Consider the following 21,401-nt stretch of genomic DNA (forward strand, 5'->3'; position numbering starts at 1 on the left):
GCCATGGAGTTCCTTGCTGATTTTGACAGTTTAAAGGATCAGTTAATTAATTAGAAGATGACATGGCACATCGCATCCCTTGGCTCCATCCTGCCTTCTGTCTCCTCGTTTCATTTTCTTTTTTGACATGTTAGATTACATCATTACTTGTAGTTTCACTTGTTAGCCACACCATGAAATGAGAATATTTTAAGCTGTAATTATTGTGATTTCTCTCCTCTGCTAAGAACATGAAACTCAAAGAAAGCATACAGAAACTTGAATTTCAAAGACTTAGGAATACCTGCTTCATAGTTTATAACCATCTAACTACAGCCAATAAACAGAAAAAGATTTTAAGTAGCACAGAAAAGTGTGTTATTGTCATACTGGCAACCAATCTAGTATTTTAAGTAGGCCCCCCCATTGTCTGCGCTTTATTTGTGAGTTATTTAATGCTTTCCTAGGAGTATTTCTCAGAAATCTAGAGTCTCTTCCCCCCAGCCATGAATTGATTGTGCCTCTAGACACGTCCATGCAATCCAGTACATTCATTGCATCGTACTATCCTAAAAAAAGTATGAGTTTTCTATCATCATCACAGTCAGAACAGACAAAAATAACATGAACAGAAAGCACGGTACTATGCAGCAGCCCTCATTTGGGGGAATAACAAGGATAACAAAGATAGACAGGGGATAAGAAATTCCATTGAAATGTTAACTTATTTCTCAACTACACCTGATACCCCAAAATAGACAAGCCACAACCCAAAACATAAAAAGCTACAGTTATATCATAAATCATAAAAACTTTCAAATTTTGCATGCCAGTGTCATACTGCAGTTAGCCAGCAGGACAAAAATTCTGGACCCGTAATAAGACTTTGGAAGAACCACAACCACTTACTTTGTGTATTACTAGATAACCTCATTAATTAGTATTTGTCTTCTAACTTACATTCTGTCTGTAAAGTTCTTATCAAGGACATCGGTCTATTTCTGCAGAGAGATGCAGAGAAACACATGTGCGTCTTGCTCTCTCAGGAGGCTTGCCAGTCTGCAAACGGAAGAGTCTGCAGGAAAATCGGGACGCAGTTTATGCATTGTGGAAAGCCTGCAGCTCTGGGCCTTCATTGGAAATTACAAGATTAGTGGGTTAACGTGTGTTCCAATAGGAACGATCATTTCTGGGTTATTGTTGGTATTCATCACTGTGTCTGATTGCCTGTGTACTTCCACATTTCTTTTATCAAATGTTTATATTCGTGTATTTGTTTCAATACTGCTTAATCAATACTGGTTATAGAATATGTATTTTGAGGGAAGAAATTGCAGAGGAAGTATGTGTACATAGTAACTCTATGCAGTTAGCCAATACAATAACCTATGTAGGTAATTTATTTTTTTCATTAAGGTAAACATGTAACCTCCCATTGATTCACAGGGCTTCACAGAAATACAGTGCTAATAACAGGTGGAAATCACTCCCATTGAAGATAAAGCTAGGTAATGTTACCTGTAGACGGAACAAAGTTGGGAGTTGTGCGCCTCCAACAGCAGACTTTACTCATTGAACTAGAATTCCTCGTTCAAGGTGAACCAAGTTAGGCATAAAAAGTGTCCTTGTATCAGAGACAGGATTAACACCTTGGAGCGTCTTTTATCAAATCAATGTTATTGCAATAGTATTGATTTCATAATGAAACAAGAAATGAACTAGCATCACTGCAATTTCATAGCCTGGTGAGATTATATTGTAAAGAGCATAAATAGAAACCAAATACGACGCTGTATTGTTGGTGTATTTCATACACTAAACAATAGAAAAGCATGCACTAGAGCACTCAAGTACGACCTTAGCCATCTTATGTATTCTTCCATCGTTTCAAGATTATGTCTTGGTCGGCACTGGGAAAGCACAGGTGAAATTTGTAGCACAGGCACTGCCTGTCTCTGGGATTGCAAACCAGTCAGAGTCCCCACGTGCCTCTGTTACTCTTTTCTCTTACCCCGTACATCTAATCTCTTTTGACTGTACTTTTGCTGAAGCAGAGATGATGTCTGCTCCGTGTGTGCAGTAGCCAGCAGAGTCCTGCGGTCCCCTCTGTATGCCCACGCTGGAATTAATCACACAGACCAGTTCTGGAGCTAATGCCAATCTCCTTCAGTGGAAATGCATCTTTCCCAACTTCAAAGACAGAAATGAACACTTACATTTCCTTTGTTCCTAAAAGCCTTAAATCCCGTTTCATTCAAGGTCCGCTCATCTTCTGGGTCTTTTCCGCATAGGAGCTCTAGCTGCAAATTAGCAATCAGATTCCTCATTGTCCACCTGAACCTAGAAATGAACACAAAGGCAAACATATAAGCAACTTTCTTCATTTTGACTGCCATTTACCATTAATACTTAATATTCCCACATATCCTTTTCATCAGATGGTTAATATAAAACCTAATGAACCATAGATGGCATTCCTGTTTTGCTCTGTTTCAAATTAAGTGTGGAGCAGTAAAAACTGAGAAATGAAAGTTAATATCTTTTCAAATAGAAATGGTTTAAAATTCATAATAGGAATACAGTGGCTAAAATACAAAAGTAAGTGAAGATTGTGATCCTTAGCAGGTCTTGGCAGTTTCTGGCCATATATTATTAAGCGTTATTCAGTTGACCCTAAGGGGAGTTCATCTGGAGACATTAAGGTCAAAGAGTAGAAGCATTTGGACACAGTCAAATGGATTTTACACCTTTGTATCTTTCTGACATTACTGTTTTGCTTCAGCAAACTGCCTAATATCAGATATATCCTACTGGGTACCTTTCTAAATCACTTCAATTTTCTTTGTCCCTGGGCTACAGTTATATGATCAGGATCCAAAGCTATCACAGACTATGATATACTATTTTACTTTCTCGTTTGTATTAGAATGAACTTTATTAGCTTTTGGGCACGTGTCTATCAGTTTTAAAGATTAAATATGATGTCAATAGTTTTTATGCAGCACTCAAGTACACTGAATCATTTTGCTTGCTCTGAGATTATTAAAAGTGCATTATTGCTTTTACAGAAAACATTTTTATTTTGAATGAACCATCACTCATAGCAGCCTGTGCTTACCAATGCTATCCCTCTAAAGTGATATTTCACAGCAAAATCAAAATGGGGATAGGTGCTCTGTAAGTAATTTTAGATTTGAGAGCAAGTGAACCTTATAAACACAAGTGTATAACTAACATTTGACTCCACACTCCTATGCTTTCATTATCCACTTTCTTCCTTTAAATATTCTTAATTTTCCATTTTATATTCTTGTAAGTGCTAACAATAACCACATTACCATGTAAAAACTGACAATTTGTACAGGCTTAAATTTGTCATTCTTCTTATATAGAAACTATCTAGTTAAATAACCCGTAAAAAATCGCAGAGATGAGCTTGGCTGTTCCAGTATCAAAACCAGGAAATCAAAGATGCTTTTTTGCAAGGAAGCTGAGGTTTCAGCTAACATGAAAGAAGCTTTTAGAGCACAAATCCAGCCTATAATCAGATTTTCTCATTTCCTTGCCAGTCTTCCGTACTTTTGGTTTTGTGGTTTGTAGCGGCTGACTACATTGTGTCACAAATGGGAAAATGGACAGGGATCAGGGATTTGAGCTAAAGAACAACTCTTTAAAGTGTGGTCTGCCTCCAGGTCCCTCACTTGAGCATTGCTAGGCTTGAAGTATCACAGCTGGCAGATGGTGATTTCGGAGCTGGCTTATGATTAGGTGAAAGAGCACTCCTTTTTTGATTAGTTCATTCTCTGTCCTCCGTAGCTAAAAACCTGTTTCACCCGCCTCCATCACAGTGTCATCACTGTAAACCCAGCACGTACATCCCCTGGTTCAGGGATCACCTTTTGTCTTAATCTTTGACCAAGACCTCTTGGCCCTGCTGTAATAGACACCCGAATAGGCAGCCCACAGTAGGAGGAGTTTCATAGTCCACAGGTCAGCTCTTGGCATCCTGATTCTCCCCATCAGAAGGTCTCAGTGGCATATTAAACAGTTATTTACCCTATTTTGACCTCATCATTTCTGCTTCATGAAAGACTGAATTAACACAATAGCGTTCTCGTATCTACTGGCCTTGCAGTGCTTACAGTGATGTTGCTCTAATGTTCCTATAATATTACTGTCTTTCTCAAGTGGCATAAATTAAAGAGATATCAGACCCCTTAAAGAGCTTAGAAGACGAACAGTTCCTTCAGTGGTTTAACAATAAGTATCATTTTATTTAAGTTACTTCTCAGAATTGGAACTCTTTCAGAGATGCTAAGTGGAGCAAATAAGGATCTCAAGACTTCAACATTAACTGATGGGAATAAAGCCAACGTTTTACATTTGCTTTCACATCCTCTCTTGTGGTATGTTTTAGTTTAAATATTTTGGCTCCAGTCTTGAAGCTTCCAATGCATAGGCAGATTGCTATGCCCATATGCAAAAAAAATGCAGAATTGAGATCTTTTTGCTGTTATGTTTAGAGTATGTATTTAATTGTGCCTGCACAATGCCATAGAAAATCCTGGTTTGCTTTCACATATTCAACAAAGGACTTTTTCAGAAGGGTATTTTTAAAGTAGATCCATGCTAATTAAATGTATTATTAAGAATCCAACACTTCACAGCTATCAGTGGATTGCAGTATTGAAAATTTGCAAATAAACACAGGGAAACAGAACTCAATCTGAACACATTCTGGACAACGAGGCACTCAGGCTTTAATAGAGGTAACCCAATGGCTATAATTAAAAGGCATCCTAACGCACTTTGAAAAATTCCAGATACTTACTTTAAAGTACAGTTTTGTGGCACAAAGAATATTCTTTCACACCACTCTGTGTAATCATAATCTGTACAGTTTCCTGACTTCTGTTTATATAACACACCAATGTGAGAATTATTTATAGTCACAGCTGTTCTCTTTCCTAGCCTTTGTTTCTCGCAAGTCTTAAATATTTGTAAAACCAAGAAAAGTAATTAAAGTATTGATACATTAAGCAAACATTTCCCCCATCACACAGCTTAAATAGGAATCATTTGTTTAAACAGAACTCGATAAGTATATGTACAAAAATATAACGTTAAATAATCACTGCATACTAGGAAAGGCAACTTGCATTTAAAGAAACAAAATAAACAATGCCAAACTGTTACTAATACTGCAGTCAGCCACTCAAACATTAGGAACTCCCAGAACCAAGTGCAACGGTTTGGTGTTTGCCCAGATCTGTGAAGTAGCTACGTGCCATCTGCTCCTCGCACAAAGGACGTGAGTTTATTCTTGCTGGTGGGAACTGCTGTCTAAGAGCCAACACTTGGCAGCCCAAGTCCTTACCCTTGAAAAGCTGGCAGAGAGCACTTTTTAGCCTTTGAGTTCCCTAATAAAGTTCCCCTCCAGGGTGCAGGTCCCTCATGAGTGCTTTATTTCCCTCTTTATTCTGATTCACCATCGCATGCAGACAGGCAGGACACCCCAAGTGCATTGGTCTCCAGTGGATTCCCCTTACCTGCCAACACCTGACCGGGCTTAATTGTAAAATAAATCAAACATTTAAGTAGCAAAAATTATACTAGGCTTGTAGTTACAAGCTGAGAGATTGTAGTTTGCAACTAAGACAAATGCAAAAAGCCTGTGGTCCGTGGCAGGATTCCCTCCCCGCCTGTCCCAGACATCCAGCTTCCCGGAGACGAGAGCAGCACCCTGCCCTTCGTGGTGGGCCGTGCAGTCTGGCTGCTTTCCACCTTCTGTTCCTTGGGAATTAGCTTGTGGACACAAAAGCAAACGTCTGATAGTGGGAGCCAGGTATCTTGGTAAAAGGGATTTTGCAGACCTGGTCACATGTAATCAGTCAGGGAGCAAGTAGTCTAGATAAATGCTAATGAAAGCTCTTGCTGGCACCTTGTGTATTCAAAGGCTATTTACTATTGTTCCTAGTCAGCTGGCTCGCTGACTTCCCATTCAGTCTGGATTGCTCAGATTCAGCTGGGACCGCTATAATATTCACATTACATGTAATATAAGCCATCCACTATGCATATATTTTGTTAAGCTCATTATCTGTGGCACACTGGCGAGACCACACATGACACATTGTTAACGCAGACGACAGATCCTGTAACGAGCTGCCTTATCTGGACAAACCAAAGGAAGCCGGTTTACCTCCACCACGTACAGCACACGTTGACGTGTTCCTGGGCTTGCCTGCGTACATATGTTATAAAGCAAGTGTAATCACACAATTAACATCTACCCTATCCCAGTGGCTCTTTCTGGCTGTCTGGGTCCAGCAGTGAGGAGCACCGAGAAGATCTCTTTGTTCTTGGTATCAGTCCTCGAACCTCACAAAGAGCAATTAGGAAACAGAATTGCAGCGCTGGGGCCTCATCAGACCTTCTGGCATCACCCACCAACCTCGTTTATTGTGGAAGAAGTCTCGTAAGAATTAAACTGGAAACTTGTAGCAACTTTTTACTCAGAACATGCAAACTGCAACAGCTTAAGAGCTGACCAAATTGAGCAGATTTCATAGGGACAACACAAACCATCCTTGTGCCAAACTTAAAATTCTTATTTCAAATTATGTTGATACTAAAACCTTCTCAAAGAAAACATATCCAGAATTTCTTAACGTGGGCAAACAATGTATTTTTTTTCTGTAATCTTGCTCTTGGAAATGACTGAAACACTTCGGCTGAACCATACCATTAAAAGCAAAAATCAGCCTTGGACAATGCCTAGAACACAAGTTTTCAGCCCAAACGTTTAAAGTTTGGCAAAGTACTGTAAAAACTAGTCTATATTAACCTGAGGCAGTGCTACCATTTCTGCCAATGAGATGAATAGAGAAATACGAATTAGATTTCAATAATGCAAAACATCTCCGTTGAGGTAAGCGCTGGCCTGACTGTCAGGCTGGCTTATTTACCAGAGCAACAGTGCAACAAAGCCAACTGCACGGTTGAGCCACGCTGTTTGCTGCTGAGCAACGTGCTTAGGCTTTGTTAGCTGAAGAATCTGAAACATCGCATTTATGGGATCGCTCCACTCTTACATCAAAACAACAAGTCTTCTGCTGGACTTACTCTCCTGGCCTGATTTACGGATATCTTTCTGAATCACATATGAAATGTTATCTCACGTAGTCTATCATGTTACTATAGGAAAATAATAAATAGGTGCATTTCCGTTGAAACTGGCAATTAAATATCCCGCATGTTTCTGTTTTATTTCTTATTAGATCCAGCTGCATGCTATTTCTAAAAAAATTCCTGACTGAACCCAGCGACCTGAACTGAACTACAACATTTAAATACCAACTAGTATTTAAGAAGAAACTTAATTGCATGGGGGAAAAAAATTCATAGGCAACATTTTTGAAAGTTATACGTTAAGTTGCTTAATCAAATTACTTAACCAAAAATTATCTAATCAAAGCCATAAATTTTTTTACAATTTCACTAGGGTCTTTTTTTTTTTTTTTTACTTAATTCACTTATCATCATCTTCTCTGCTTTCAGGGAACACTAGTTCCCCTCATGCAAGAACTTTCCAGTTGTTCGAGATCCACAGCCACTGGCTGTCAACCAACTTTGGAAGAGCCCGTAGTACGTGGTTGGCATATCTAACCAGGGATAGCCGGAATCTTTCTTCAGCTTAGAGGGCCAGCAGCAAGATCCAGGCTACCTCGGTCTTGCTCTAATCTTGCAAGTTCTACCACCATCGCAGCGGTAATCTCGTCAGGGAAACCTCGCAGTCACAGCACAGGGATGGAGTCCCCATCTGCTTTCAGATGTTTGGCAGGGTTTTGAAGAGGTCTCCTTTCTTTCTTTTCCTCTAGGTAGGCAGATTTTGCTACCAAAACACAGTCTCAGAGTTAAGGGACCCCTTCTTGTCACAGTCGCTATTTACTGAAGTTTAGTACTAAAACACGTGGACAGCATGAACTGCATTTCAGCAGCTGATCATTTTAATGCAAATTGTGAGTCGGTACAATTGTAGCAATAGCTGAGTATCCTACAAAATACCTATGTACCCAATCTGGACATAAAAGCTGCAGATGATCCTTGCACAACATTTCCACTGCCATCCACAGAAACTTGCTAAGTCTATAGTCAGAAACCAGTTAGAGAACCACGGCACGAGATGCAGGCCCTCTGCCACGCGACGCCTATATCAGAATTATACTCTTGGTCTCATTCTTAGTTACTCTGTCATCTTCTCTTCTTTATAGCAGAATTAATTGAAATAAGGATTGCAAAAATGCACACTTTCTGAATGCTTAAACAATTGGAAACAGCATGGTCAATCCAAACTCGTAACACAAGGTAGTGTTTCCTACAGACTGGAAAATATCCATAAAGCTTATGAGTACTTTTCTAGTTCACTGGGCGGTTCACTGATGTTTTATCCTTTCCATCTATGGCACAGGTTCAATGTGGATCTAGGCACTCAAATACTGAATAGTCATAAATGCCATACTTATTTTATTGTATATCTTTTTATAATCTGGTAAAGTTTATATTTTTAATATAACAAATAATATGTAAATCTGTCATTTACACTCGTGAAATACAATGAGAGTCAGTAGCATGGATGGCCATTTTTCACTTGGTATAAATATTAATCTAAAGCTAATCTAGAAATATTAATCCAAAGCACCCTTTTTTTTTTCTAAATCCACATACATTCCCGTATATTTCTTTTGCTTTGTAGCCAGGTCCTAAGGCTGCACGTAGGCTTTCAGTGATAGAGATGTTAAATGCCTGGTTCAGTCACCTGCTATAAAACTGAGGCTCTCAGATGGCACCACAGTACGAGAGAAAAATAAGTGCTACTAAGCCTATTCAACTTTGCCACAGCCGCTGCTTTTTGTACCATTACATTTGTTTCGTTGTGACTTACATTTAAACTGCACTTCTAGCCTGCTTAAATATGTTAAGAATTATCCTGAGGGACCACAGTAAAATGTAGTCATGTTTATTTGTAATTGCTACAAAATGGTTTACAAAATTGTTAGTGTCTTTTATTATGCCTGCTACTGAAGCACTTGCCTGTTAATTAGAGAAATTTCGGCTGTCATAGCTGGCAATTATAGCTTCTGTATCACTGTCTGTTATGAATAGTCAATGAGAGCTGATTAATATGCATGAGTAGCAGTATATAGCGTGTGCATCGGAGCACAGTGCCGCAGCCGGAGCGGAGCGGCAGAGGGAGTGCTGTGTACTGCCAGGGAAGGAGGGAGAGCAGGAACGAGCAGAGCACCGTTGCTCTGCAGCACCCTGTGCCCTCCCACTGTGAACTGTTCCGGTCCGGCCGACCCACCAGGGGCTTCAAGGATACCTGCATGCATGCTCCTTATCAGAGATTTCTGTGGCTGCTCTGGTGAATAAGGAAGATTATTTCTGCCACTCGTTTAAACATGGGATGCAGTTTGTGCACTCTACAGAAGCAAGAAGAACAGTACAAGTTACTGTATGAAGTTTGTCAGGTAAAGAATTAGATTTCATTTCTAAAAGCAAATGTTCTTTTTTAGGCTTGTGACTACTGTTAGTGACAGGGAAGAGAGAATACCAAAAACTGCTTATACAGGTGGAAATGAAAGGGGGTTTGCCTTATTTGATGTGTATGATAATGATTATGTTTTTATGATGTACCTTCCCATTCACACTTGCAGAACATGAGATATTGAAATGTATGCGATTATATATCAAACTTTTTAGAAAACTTTACGTCACAAATAGGACTCCAGTATGTATTAGGCAAAATTTCTTGACAAGGGTCATAGCTTGGTCACACACTCTTTGAACAAGTTGGGAAAGACATGCACAGAAGGTTTTGTATCTGTTTACAAGTCCATACAGACGCTTCTTTCTGTGCAATGCATTCATTCAGTGCTCAGTCCAGTCCCTAAGTGCCTGTTCCTGCCAATGTAAGTTTATGTCCAGTTGCTGTAGTTTCTGCACCTCATGCACTTCTGCATGTAGAAATACCAGCTAATAAATAGTTAGAATTGACAGCAGATGAAAACTACTACTCTACAGATCTTTCTATGTCAAATTATTCATATTAAAGATGTAATAAGTTTTCTAAAAGTGTGATAACACACTAACATCTATTACAAAAATGTTGTTTCCTATGTTTCTGTTTTTCCTTCTGTCTGTACTATCTCCCTCTCTGAAATTTCTTACTCTGTCACATCTGAAGTATGATTTGGACCAAAACAGCATGATGGAACCATGCAAAGCGGTGGCCAGGTGTTCAGGGACGTACTCCAACTGATCTCTTTTGAAATAATCATAGGCAGAAAGCTTATGGTTAACCTCTGAAAACGTGAAGTGAGTTGTCTGTACAAACGCTCCAGATAAACAGAAACTACCCAGATCCTTCAAGCTGTACTTCACCACCTCGCCGTTCCTAAGGCGGTTTAGAATAAGTGACAATTACCCCCAGTCACAGGCGCGTCGGGCCGGTTGACATTTGCCAGCGCTGTCGTGTTCTGCGCTCGCCGGCAGAGGGAATTGCTCAGCGGTGCAGGGGAGTGAAAGAAATCCTGTGTCTTCGCTGCGCTACCACCTGCATCTGATCACAGATACCGATGTCACAGACAACAAAGTGAATAAAATATGTGGTTTGTATGTTATGCTAGTAGGGAGGCGATTAAATTTTAAACACATAGTTTTGATCTAATTCGCGTTCACTCACCCAAAGGGCACTGACGCTTTGTGGAAGAAAAAAAACTTGTGACAGGCAAATAGGAAGACATGTTTACTGTCATTTCTATTTATACTAACTCACTTCCACTTGCTAAGCTGCTATGCATGCGATGGTGAGAAGAATTTTAGAGAAAAGTAATCGGATTTCTCGGATGTTATTCTGTACCGAGAACTAGTTTCAGATGCTGCCTGCAACAGCAGACCTGGCGCCAGGTATTGTATGTGCGAATCCTCCGTTCAGATCAAGCAGTGGCTGTGGCAATACTTACCTGTCCCCCAAGGTGCCAAGTTTTCACACAGCCTGGGTTTGAGGGCTATCAGTGAATCACATTCAGAAGTGCAACAACCAGAAGAAACTGAGACAGCAACAAAATTGTGAACATTTTGATTGTTTAGGAAGCTTGCACATTTTTTGTTGCGAAATGAAGGTGGCAGAGAACCTGTGCAAGTTACTGACATCTCCTAACAGATGTAGGACAACATTCTTTAAATACATGTCCTTAAAATCAGTCACAGGAACAGTCCCACTGATATCTGAGAGGACTAAACTATCTGGTGCTGGCTGCAGGTGCAGATCTCTGGCAGTAGTTTGGATTTAGAAATCAACCTGCAAAGTGCTGCAACCCTGTTTGAGCAATGTGTGGAGCACAGTGCACAGCACCCGTGATTAACTCTAAGCATGGAAGTCCTTTGGGGAAACGTGGTTGGAATACCCTCAGCTTCCCATAGAAGTGAGAGGTGCATGTAATCCTATAAAACTGGGATTTCTAACATAGTAAAACCATAGGGATTTAAGACTATAATCCCCGATTATTCCAGAATATAAATTATCGTGCAAAATTATTTTAACAGGGTACTACTTTGATTTCTTTGCTTCACAAGATAGGTGGGAGGGAATTCTATAGCTTAGGGAGTACGTCCCGATAATTAAATGTCACTGTAACTATAAAAATACATCCTCATGTAACCTACACATAAAAGCAATCACTTAAAATTTAACAGTGAGGGAGATGAAGTATCATTTTCATGTAAAATAACAGCATATAAAAGACAAAAGTTTCCAAATATGCTAGCAGTAACAAATACCTCTTGCAGTGGTTTTATTTTGTATCATCATCTAACCCTAATATCATGTAATAAGATGACATTGCCATTTCTAAGAAAACTAAAAAAAGCTTTTTTTTAAAGTCTGAGTTAGACAAAATTTGCATAACTTGGTCTTAGGAAATATTGAGCATTGTTACAAATAAATCCCCTTAGTCTTATTTTTTAAAAGTTCATGACTCTGAGATGTAGGAATTCAGAAAACACTTGCAAGAATTAATAATAGTACATAACTGCACTTTCTCTATTAGGCCAAGAGCTTTAGTGTGGCTGGGAAATTAATGCTTCAATAAATTACAATTCCAGAAGGTCCGGTACGTCTGGCTCCGTAAGTCCTCATAACAGAGAGCACAAAGAGGATCAAATATACCAGGGCTCAGGCTTTATCCCTTCCTCATCCATAGATAATTCAAAGAGATCCTCTTCATTAAGGGCTTTGGCACACTGCCTATGATTTCTTTTTGGGCCGCTGTGGGCTTAATGATGCAGAACAATGGTCTTCCCTCTTGCTGAACACATACCTTATTGTACCTTTAATCACATAATAAAAACCAAATTAAGACACCTCATCATTAAAGTCTATTGTAGCTGTGCATATCAATGCTTTGTATAACAAATACAAAGGAGACTGTGGCAGCTTGAAATCTTGATGCAGAACAGTATCACTGACGATAAGCGTGCTGTGGCAGCAACGTGATGCATATAACATCTTAGATGTATCCTGAGGTTTGCTTCCCAGTTGCATACAGCATATGAAATGAAGTAATTATAAGCTATATGATTTGGGGTTTCTAGTTAAATGGAAATTTTCTTAAGAAGATTTTAAAGGTTGTGAAAATGAAGGGAGAAGGGGGAAGAAAGAAAACCAGAAATTAGACCAATTTTCCAGTTTGCTTTTCTCAGTATCATCAGCTCCTACACAAACAATAACAGAAATAAGGGCTTTTCCCTTCGTAGGAAAATTCCTGGGGGACTAAAAAGTAATCTCCATTGAAGGAAACTTACAGAAGAATGAGTCATCCAGGATAGAGCTTTTGAGTTTGTAAAATAGAAAAAGAAAGATTAGGACTTCAATGTAGGAAACTTTCTGAGTACCTATTTCACTCTAAGTGTGTGTTTACACACAGTTTGGGAGGGAAGCACACAGTGAAATCATATCCTAAATAGACACTTAGTATTTCCAAGGATAAGAAGATAGAGTTTAAAATCACAGGTGACTCTAAACTGGATGGGCAATGCTCAAAGCTGTTCCCTGGGATTCAAGTTGATGGAGTTCATCCAATTCTCATGGTGGGAAGAGATCCTAAAAACAACCCATCAAAACTGGCACTTCCAGCTGAGAAATCATGCGATAAGTGAGTATGGAGACTAACCCCTTCCTCCAGGCTGTCCCTCCAGAATAAGGATAGAAACGCTGGCAGGAAACAAGCTCACGTTGCCACTGCCCTTGCTTCAGATGATCCGAGGTCAGAAGATTTCTGCCTCTATGATTGTTGAGCTGGCACCTTTCACAAATACTAAAGTTCATATATAAATAAACAGTTGATGTAATGACCTTTTAGTGTTCTAGTAACTTGAAAGCCCTGTTTCACATGCTCTTGGCCTGGCACATCTCTGAGACAAGTAAAAATGACAATAGTAGGCAAGCTGGATTTGTCTTTTCAACTAGACTAAGATACGACGCGGCCAAGGTTATATAAGCACCAAGGTCAGCATACAAAATTGCTGTGCTAATGAGGAGACGGTAGTGATGAGGAACTAACCGACACTGTGTTTCATTGGCAACTTCCAGCAGCATCACTTGCAAGGAGACTATTCCTTCAGCAGAACTCACACACAAACCAGCTGCACTGAGCCCATCACAGATATGGTTCCCTTTGCCATTAGAATTCCATTCACATGTTTGGACTTGCAAAAATTAGACTAAAGTAATCAGCCATTAAGAAAGCCTGATTCAAGGAAACAGTCTAACTAGACTTAAACCTACTGTTATCCTAAATCAGGGCCAGAATGAAGCTTGCCAAAATAAGCATTAAGGTTAAAAAAAAAAAAAACTCTAATCAAAACTGTAAGATTTGGGAAACAAAAATAATTGCCTCTGTACGAAGGCTTTTCACACTCTCAGATTTAATTGGGCAGCCAGAGAATTAGTTGGTCTACATTTCAGTAGTTTTCCATGTTAAGACCGAACCGGTTGTGCCAATTATAGTAAACTGGTCTACTTGAAATACACTGTATGGCTTCAAATACTCTGTATGTACACTGTCTGTGCTGCAGCTGAAATTAAGAATAGCGTTGAAGTTTTATTCTGTCACTTCACTACCATTAAAGTTGACCTCAATAACAGTTGTGAACCTATCGCACTTACTTCAAAGTAGGCATGTGTTTGCTTAAACAAGATGTTAATTCCAAGGGCTTTGTTCTAGACAGGGTTTTCTACCGCTGAATTAGTGCAGCTGTAGAAAAACTCTGCTTGACAGACTGGAGACTCATAATCTTCAGAAAACTGCCCTTTAATGATTGTGGCGCCTGTCTGTGGCTCAGAAGTCCCCTTTCTTAATTAGACATTTACCAGAAACTGGCAATTGAAATTTTCCTCTTCACTTGACGATGAATAATGCAATGCCTCTGTTAGGATTTCTCTAGAAGATACTCTTTATTGCATGTTAGAGGAATATTTTGGTCATTAAAAGAACATCAACAAGATGTGATATGAAATAATCAAAATGCCTAATGGTCACCTGTGATATAAATGGATAATCTGACCTACTGTGCACCTGAAATATCTTACAGCTTCATAATCTTCCTAAAATCTACGGTGCTTTTCTTCTTTATATTAAGCAGATAAAATGCTTAACCATAGCATAGCTTTATTTGGAATTTTTTTAAAGTGATAAATGATTGAGAAGATGAGTTTTGTAATGCTTTACACTTACACATCTGTTTAATGCTATAAAGCAGGTGGCAAGAAGTCACAAGGGAGAAGGCAACTAGGGACAATCACTCTGTGCTTTACTGTCACATGTCAGACACGGGCTGGAAAAAAGGAAACATATGGAGTAATGAAAAAGTGCAGATTTAATAAATGTGTTTTGTTGTGTTCATTAATAATGAAACAAAAGGTCAGGCTTCACTTTCACTAGGACAGGACAACTCTACATTTACACGTACATTGGGATTGTTCCTTTCAGAGACTCGGTGGGTAAATGCAGGCAGATCCACCTAGCACTCCTGAACCCGGTAGCCAGTTAAGGATTTGACAGGAGGGTGACAGAATAAATAATATAAATTATACATAAATTTTAAACAAGTCTACAATATTCAGTACTTTAAACAGTGACTATTGAAGGAAGCCTTCCTATTAATACAGTATATCTTTAGGCAAAAAGCCAGAGGCCACCATCTAAAAGAAAAATGGTGAGTATCATGGCAGTGTTTTCTTGTGTCAATCCAGTGATAATTCTGGACGTTGGACATGTTGGACCATGTGGACATGGACTGGACACATTGTCCACTGGCACAGGAACTGGGCATTTTTTCATTTCTAATTGCTGAAACTTCTGGCTTTACACTGAGCCACCACCTTAGCTGTGTCCAGTAGCACTCCATTTTTCAAACACTACCATCCACCTCCTTGGGAACACTTGAGAAGTAAAATGCTTCACAGAAAGAGCAATTGTACAATCAGACTAAAACCATATTTGGTTTATGCATTTTCGTGGATCGTGTGCATTTACACTGACTGAATTAGCTCCTACAGCGTCATTTTAGAGAAAGGGAACGTTCATATGTTGCAAGATCACAGCTGATAAGAAAGCCTTTTTAAATTTGGCAGAGTTGCTTGCAGAGCGCAACAGAAGCTGTACCTGACCTGATAGTATCTGTGTAACTGCCATCAATTTTAGACAAAAAAAGGAAAATAAAGGTGTGTTTATCAATAGCACACTATAAGAGTTCTCGGCCATGGTCAAGCAGCATGGACTGGAAGGGTAGAGTGAGGTGGTGGGACTTCCATCTACACAACACCTTCTGAGGTTTATGTTCTTCAGCTGAGAACACTGCTCTACTTCTGGAAGCAGACAGCCCAAGATTACAAAGCCTCCTCTGCAGATACCAGGTAGCTACTGCAGGAGCAGGCCCTCTTATTAATGAACCCGCTTGGATCTGTCATTGCTGCTGGGTTCCCAGATAGCAGCACTGGGAGGTTTTTTCCATCTTTTCTTGGCAGCAACTTCAATAACCCTCTTCAGCACAGATATCTTCAGAGCTATCCACAACTGCTCTTTCCCTGTCTTACATCACTGAGACATTTGTGGAAGAAGGGAGGGGAATGGGAGGATGGACTCAAAAACTACAAATGATGAGCAACAGTGCAAGAAATGGGAATGTCGTGGATTGGAGTGGTCTTAAACACGGTGTCTGGGAGATCAGTGTTCAGGTTTCAGTTGTGGTGTGCTCTCCTGTGACCTCGGGTAGATCACTAACTTGGTTTGTGTTTCATCTTCTCATCTGTACAATGCTCCTTTTGTCTTTCTGCTTGGAGCAGGCTCTCCGGAGGAGGCTCTGTCCGTTGTCCTGCGTTTGCATAGTCTGATATGCTACTAAAATAATAGTCATATTATTTTAAGGCCTGATCTATATACCAACTTGTACTTCTCTGATTTTAATTGAGGTATGGTTTTAAATATTGCTAGACTGTCAACTATTTGAGCTGTAGGTGCTGGAAAGGCATAGCAGGGGAAAGCTCCCTCCGAGTACGTCTTACTCTTACACCATCCTCAAAGCACCCTCTGTATGCCACTGTTGGAGAGAGGTGACTGGTCTACAGAGACTTTTGGCCTTATTCAGTACATGAGTTAGGTTTCTTATGTTACACCAATTTACCTTAAATCCAGGTAACATTACACCCTCAACTAAACAGATTAATCTTTTACTATCATTGTGTATTATACTTGTGATCACATGATCTAATGAAACATCATCAGAATGGCAGCTCCTCTGCTGACTGCAATTACGTTGTGCTAGAATGATAGAAGGAGAGACAACCGGGGACATCAGTGAGTTCGACACCTGCCTGCACAGGGACCCCTTGTTACAGGATTCTGTGTTTTAAATGTAAATCTAGAGATACACAGCTTTTTAAAAAGTAAATTCTCATTCATAAAAAGAATTTTTTTTTTGTAATTTGCTGTACTAGACAAGTACATAGACAGAGGTTTTGCCTCGTAGGAAGAGCACATTTGAGAAGGGCAAGAGCATTTCGATGTAACGTCACAGCAGAAGCAGCCCAAGGTGCCACACTGGAGGCACAGTTCTGTACGTGGGCAAGTGTAGAGAATGAAGGTGGGTAATTGCACTTGCTAAATTCTGGTCATTAGTAATTCATGAGTATTTATGGCTGTCATTTGTACCTCACTCATCACTGATTGGCTGCCTCTGGGTCATGCTCCTGAAATGGCAGAACAAGTCATTAGGGCCTGTAAACTTCTGTCTGTGTTTTGTATGGACCAGGGTTGTTAAGCCATGAACAAAAGATACACAAAAGATCACCTTTCTAATGCTGACAAAATACGAAAAAGTGTTTCTGCCCTGATGTAAAGTCATTTAACATGATGAATGCATATTTAAGAAAAAAGGGCTCCAAGTAAACTTTGCTTATAGAGAAAGTACAAGAGTCTCAAGCCCCAGCATTACCTTAAATCTGTTTTCATTGAAGCAACTGATAAAATTCCCCTGTGGTTTTATTTTGAGTCGTGATACATGGGAGCAGAGCCTGAGAATCCCACCAAAAGCAAGCACATTTTAGTATGCTACATACAGTACTGGTGCTGTATTGTTAATACGTAAATGTGCTAATTACTAGCAGAATAAAAATTCCTTTACTTCAAGAGCCTTTCTCCCAAGATTTTCCATTTGGAAGTTAATGGTTTAGAGAACAAATGTATTCTGTACTCTTAAGTAAAGAATTTTTCTTTCGTCTTAACTATTTTGTCATGGATGGCTCACAAGGCAGAAGGGAAATGCACACACATGGAAACAGTCTATTACTAAACAATATAATTCTGTTTTTTTCAAAAAGAGAGAGACTGTCCATATGAGGGAAATAAAAGAAGGATTAGATGGAACTGCAAGAAGAATTAACCTATATTTTGAACCTTCTTTCTCCAATTCCTGAGGAAAAGGGGGTTTAGAAAATGGGCTTTTTGCTGCTCTAGTTTCTATAAAAATCTTTAAAGTTCTGCTGCTTTTTCTTAATATGCAGACTTCTTAAGAACTTGCTAAAGAAGTGAATCAGACCATAAAGAGCGTTTTAAATGGAGCACAGACGTCTGTAGTCTAACGGAACTAGCATTTTTATAGTGCACTTCCCAAGGATTTGCATGAATTTCTACAAAGAAAAGCTGCTTACTCATTCTTAAGCAAAAAAGTTTTTTCTCTGTGACATTTGTGAAGCATAGAAGAACCAACAAGCTGTACAATGCATACAAATGTTTACTATTCATGACATTAAACCCATACAAATCAGTCTAACTTGATGGATGGAAAAATAATTTTCTTTTGTAGAAACCTTTCTACTTTCTGTTGTATACCACCAAGACCCAAAAAACAATGTTACACACTATTTAAGCAAAAATAAAGTACAAAATAATTATAACTACACACAGTAAACTCTTATGCACAGGGATTTTCTGGCTTTCTCAACCCTTCTATTAACTACCACTACCAATGTCCAGGATTACTTCATCTGTACTACCGCAAATGATGTTTGCGCATGCTTGAATGCAAAACTCCTCACCTACACTCACTGAGTGTCCTGCCTCGTTCCCTTCTGCAAACCTCTTTCTCGCACAGCGCTGTCCTGTTGCCCTTGCATCGCCTCCCAGGTCTGCAGGGCTCCCAGGGGCTGGTGTGCGTGCCCCCCCCCCTTGTGACTGCAAGTGGGAAACTGGGAATCTGTTTGAGGAACATCTTTCTTGTGTAAATAACCCAGGTGTGTAAATTCTGCTGTCACAGGAAAAGAGAAAGTAAAAATACTGGGTTTTCCATAGGCATTGTATCAGAGGGAAGAGAAAGACTTGGTGGTAACCAGGAGGAAATTTTGTCTATGTAAACAAGTGGCACATTTTGATATACCCGAAAGCTCCCAATTTATGTCTGCCATCAACAAAGCGGCAATTAGTCAGTCTTCTCTACCCACCCAGAAAAATAAAACTTACCTTGCTTAAACAGCTTACCTTGCTAAATAATTAAACGGCAGCTTAATACATAAAGTGACATTCATGTAATAGCACAACTGTGTACTATCTTGTCAAAATATCTTCCTCATACCTCAAACAAAAATAAGAACATGTTTTCTAGTAACAGGGTACAACTCTGTCATCTCAGTCATGGCTGCAAGTCCCATTGACTTGCACAGGAGGTCCAGCCTTCTCCTCACAGCGTGAGGGCTGGAGGGCTCCCAGCTTCCAGACCTCAGGAAGATTTGGCCTGAAATTTGCATCTAAACAGTGGCAGTTGGCTCAGGAATTGCTGGAGGATACCAAACCTCTCAGTAGAATAATAGTTGAAGTAGAAGCACGTCTGTATGGTATAAAACAACGTGAGAAAATCTGTCTTCACAAAAGGTATTTCACTGTGACATACATCCAGAATTAATAGAGGAGGAAGGAGATTTCAACAGGAGGGATGCCAAACGCCTCGCACGGCTCTGACAGAGAGAGAAGCCATTGTATATCTAACACCTTACACACTTGCGGCACTGTAAAATTATATGGAAAGCCATGTCTTAGTTAGGTAGTGCAAATTCTTCACAAGCCTAAAAAGACGTAAGTTTTTTTCCTGTTTTTCTTCCTTTCCTTCCTGTTGATTCGCCCATCACTGATTCATCCTTTCTCCCTCTCTAGTGGCCATGTGTACTGTAGCATCCTATACTCTAGAATATATATGCATCCAACATTAGATGATGCAGGTTCGTAACATGCTGCAGCTGACAAACTACTTAATAAGTAGTTACCAAAGCAAGAGAGATTTGAAAACAGACTCAAGAATGCCCTTGGGTCTTACCAAGACTACACCCAGCAAGAGCCTACTGCCCATTTCTACTCTTTTATCTCCAAGGTAGCACTTAAACTTTTCCAGACTTTTTCACAGCTCGTAGAAGTTTGATCTTTAAGTATAGTCACATTGTATTTGTTCCTTTCACACCTCCTAACTGTCATGGGCTGTTCTTCAGCAGTTTCACCTCATGTTTAGGGCTCAACAGTGAAGTTCATCTGCTGCTTCCATTTTCAGCCAGATACAGCATATATTGCCATCTTTTTTTTTTTTTCTTTTTATTAATTCCTGTTTATTTTTTTCACCATGTACTTCTTGGAAATAGGAATTAATGAAAGCCCCGTGATTGAAATGAGAGTTTAAGACATCATTTCCATTTATTTGTGTGGTGGGATCCTCCATTTGGATTGTGTCATGGCCTCCCCTGTTACACCTTGTTGCATCATCTCTCTTTCTCAATTACACATACATATTACGTTTTACCTTAATTGACCATGGCAGCATTTTCCTTTCCTTTATCAGAGTTTGGCCATGCCACCTGAATGCTGTCGGCATGACTCGGCTTCATAACGTCTTGCTTTGCTGTTGTACTCATCTGTTTCAGTCAGAGCCTGAACTAAGGCATTGCAAAGGCAAAACTCCCAGTGACTTTAGTGAGTATCAAATCAAGCTCAAGTAACTACTTTATTTTCATTCCAAGTATTAAAAGAAAACTTCTAGGAGACACTGACCTCCCAGACAGGATTATGCCATGTTTATCTATAGATTTCTTGCAGGATTATGCCATGTTTATCTATAGATTTCTTGCCGCCTTTACAATGTAAATTTTAGGTAGCATGCTCTCTGCAGCCTACTTTTGTACAAAAAAATATAACATACAGTCTATACTATAAATTACAATACTATTAATACTATTCTATTTCATAATCATTACATAATTTATATTAAAGAAAAAATCAAGCATCCCTTCCTTATTTACTGTATGGTCTTAATTCAGAGTATTTATCTCTGTCTCATGCAACTGCTAAGCCTACTATCTGGCTCCACCACAAATTTCATCAAGGTCCATTCAGTTCAGTTTAACTACAGCTTTCTCCATATTCAATATATTTCCAATGCAAAGAAGGTCCAAAAGCTAAGCATTTCAACATTTCAGACAAGTTAATTTATCCATCTTTTTTGCTGTGAAAGATCCCATTGTCTCTGTCACATAGCATGTAAGGTTCTTAAGAAATTATGCATATTTGTAGGTTTTGGCAGTCTACTGAAGCATTCATATGCATGGATTTTTTTCCTTCTGTGTTATTTCAGATGTAACTATTTATAAGGAAGAATTTTGCTGAGCACAATTCAGCAACATTAGGAATAAAGTCTATGATTTTAGAGCCACTTCTGTACAGATACATTTATTGGCTTTTAAGCACTGGGAATAATTGTTTGTCAATTGCGACAAATTTTCCACATAGAAACTAAACATCTTAATATCATCTATTTGCTGAAGTTTTGGA

The 21,401-nt window shown here is 39.3% G+C and overlaps 1 protein-coding gene across 2 annotated transcripts in view; it reads left to right on the forward strand.

The window, feature by feature from the left end:
- PDZRN3 (PDZ domain containing ring finger 3) overlaps window positions 1-21,401 on the forward strand; it is a 144,275-nt gene that overhangs the window by 103,445 nt on the left and 19,429 nt on the right. Inside the window, exon 1 of one of the 2 annotated variants that reach the window (XM_075158610.1) lies at window positions 9,441-9,509. The exons of the other annotated variant lie outside the window; for it this stretch is intronic. Coding sequence (XP_075014711.1) covers window positions 9,441-9,509 — 69 coding nt within the window. Of the gene's footprint in view, window positions 1-9,440; window positions 9,510-21,401 lie in introns of those variants that run through there. 2 annotated transcript variants of the gene reach the window in all.

The sequence above is a fragment of the Calonectris borealis genome, chromosome 10 (assembly GCF_964195595.1).
Source record: "Calonectris borealis chromosome 10, bCalBor7.hap1.2, whole genome shotgun sequence".
Taxonomy (NCBI): domain Eukaryota; kingdom Metazoa; phylum Chordata; class Aves; order Procellariiformes; family Procellariidae; genus Calonectris; species Calonectris borealis.